The sequence below is a fragment of the Pan paniscus genome, chromosome 19 (genome assembly GCF_029289425.2).
Source record: "Pan paniscus chromosome 19, NHGRI_mPanPan1-v2.0_pri, whole genome shotgun sequence".
Lineage (NCBI taxonomy): Eukaryota > Metazoa > Chordata > Mammalia > Primates > Hominidae > Pan > Pan paniscus.
This window is the reverse complement of record NC_073268.2, coordinates 86,258,846-86,261,092: the sequence shown is the minus strand read 5'-3', so window position 1 is coordinate 86,261,092 and position 2,247 is coordinate 86,258,846. Positions and strand designations below refer to the sequence as shown.

Here is a 2,247-nt window from a genome sequence, read left to right as displayed (position 1 = left end):
GCTTACCAGTATATATTACCTTTGCATTGCTCCACAGACACATATTTTGTTCAGGCAATTTACATCATTTTGTTTTATTCGAAATAGTATGGCTTCATAGCAAAGTGATTTGGAATTCAGGAGCCCTGAGCTTTCATATCTTCATTCTGTTTTTGTTTTGTCTTTTGAGGGTTTTGGAGGTAAATTGTTATTTTATACTGGAAAACAAATATACAACTTGGAATGGATTTGAGGCAAATTCTGCCATAAGCAGATTTTCTTTAAGTGCCTAAACAAAGTTTAAAAAACAAGTAACAATAAAGCAAAATGTTTCTGGTATAGGACCAGTAATATATATAAAAAAAGTGTATGAGTACCTGGATAATACACCCCTTTGGCAATAGTGCAAGTTTTAGGTACATATTGTTGACTGTCAATTGTGTACAGAGTTACAACTCCACACTTCAACAACAACATGCAGCAGTTTCTAAAGAAAACTAAAAAAAAAGGCACAACCCAGATGTTTCCCCTTTGACCAACTCCATCTAAGTTTAGCTGTGCAGAAGGGCTTAGATATATCTAGAGTAAGCCACATGTAACATGTTACTTGATCAATTTTCTAAAATAAGTTTTCAGAACAATGACAACAATGACAAGTAAGATAAGAGAAGAAAACATGGAGGAACGGAGTCCTAGTTACTATGCATGCATTTTTTTGACAGTAGGAAGAAACCTTTTAGAGATAAATTATAAACAAAGAAAAAGGAAAATAAACAATTTTGTACAAGAAATGTAACATATTCTGTATAAGGTCTTCACTTCGCTGTCATCATTTGTACAAACTCTTCCTAGTTTACCTGACCATCACCATCAATACCTGCTTCCCTGATCATTTCATCAACCTTGTCATCTGTTAGCTTCTCTCCGGGGTTTGTCATCACATGGCAAAGTTCTGCTGCACTGATATAGCCATTGCCATCCTTATCAAACACAAGGAAGGCTTCTCTAATTTCTTCTTCACTTTGTGTGTCTTTCATTTTTCTTGCCATCATTGTCAGAAATTCAGGAGAGTCCGTTCTATTACCATCAGCATCTACTTCATTAATCATGTCTGGTAACCCTGTTTTCGTGGGATTCTACCCAAGAGACCTCATTATCGTTTCCACTTCCTTTGTTGTTATAGTTCCATCATTGTCTCTGTCAAATAGGGAAAAAGCTTCTGTGAATTCTGGAATCTGCTCTTCAGTCAGTTTGGTCTGCTATGCTGCAAGTCCTACCGGTTTCCGAGAGGTGACCACACAACCACTCCCATATCTTCATTCTCACCAATGAAATCTCTACCCTGGGGCATGTCATTTGCCTTCTGTTCTCTTCAACGTGTTCATAACTAAAATGGAAATGTACCCACTCTTCCTTTCTCAAGGAAATACTGTCGGGAAAATGTAAGACATCTTATCTACAAATAAATATTCTTTAAAAAATATAAATACAGTATACTATAAAGTACATTTATAACATATATAAATATACTTTAAATATAATGACAGTTTTCTAATAGTCTAAAATAAGTCAATGATGTTGAAATAAAATCCAGTTATATACAAAGGTCACTTACATTACAATAGAGATAGTTGAGATTAGAATATTAGGAGAAAATAAAGATTAACACACATGTTCAGGTAGATTAACCTTCATGTTCTCATGGTGGATATTTATTAGGCTATAATACTAGGCTGAAGTATCTCAAATTCATATCCTTTTACACAAGAGCATAATTTTATATAACAAGATGAATACAAGAGGTTAAAATAACATGTCTTTGTCATGGTGAGCATTCCACTTCAAAGTTATAAATCTGCATCCATCCTAAGAACATGGTTCCTTAGCTCAGAGAATTCTCCCTGTCCCCATCCAGTGGGGACACTTCGGCATGCTAAACTGAGTCAGTGTTTTCAGGGTGACCTGTGAGACACACAGACAGCAAGTGAAATAACTGCCATTCTGAACTCACAAGCCTTCTAGAAAATGTGTTGTATTCTCTGAGCTCAATGTCTCCTATTTAAAGATAGTACAGGAAAAATAGATTTTTGGTCTCATAATCACATGAGATAACACATGTAAGTCTTTACACATCGTGTCTAGAACAGAATAAGTCTCAATACATAATGCTAGTAAGAATCATTGATTTTCTCATGTAAAGACCAGCCTTTCTAGAAAATACTGAAAAATAATAAACTAATAGGAAATATTTCTTATGGACAACTATGC

At 34.8% G+C, this 2,247-nt stretch overlaps 1 protein-coding gene across 1 annotated transcript; it reads right to left on the bottom strand.

The window, feature by feature from the left end:
* Nucleotides 1-590: 590 nt before the first annotated feature.
* Nucleotides 591-1,088, bottom strand: LOC100976055 (calmodulin-2-like). The gene has a single exon (XM_024926202.4). It carries the CDS (start codon nucleotides 1,086-1,088, stop codon nucleotides 828-830), a length of 261 nt encoding a protein of 86 aa, XP_024781970.3. The 3' UTR covers nucleotides 591-827.
* Between the last annotated feature and the right edge of the window lie 1,159 nt (nucleotides 1,089-2,247).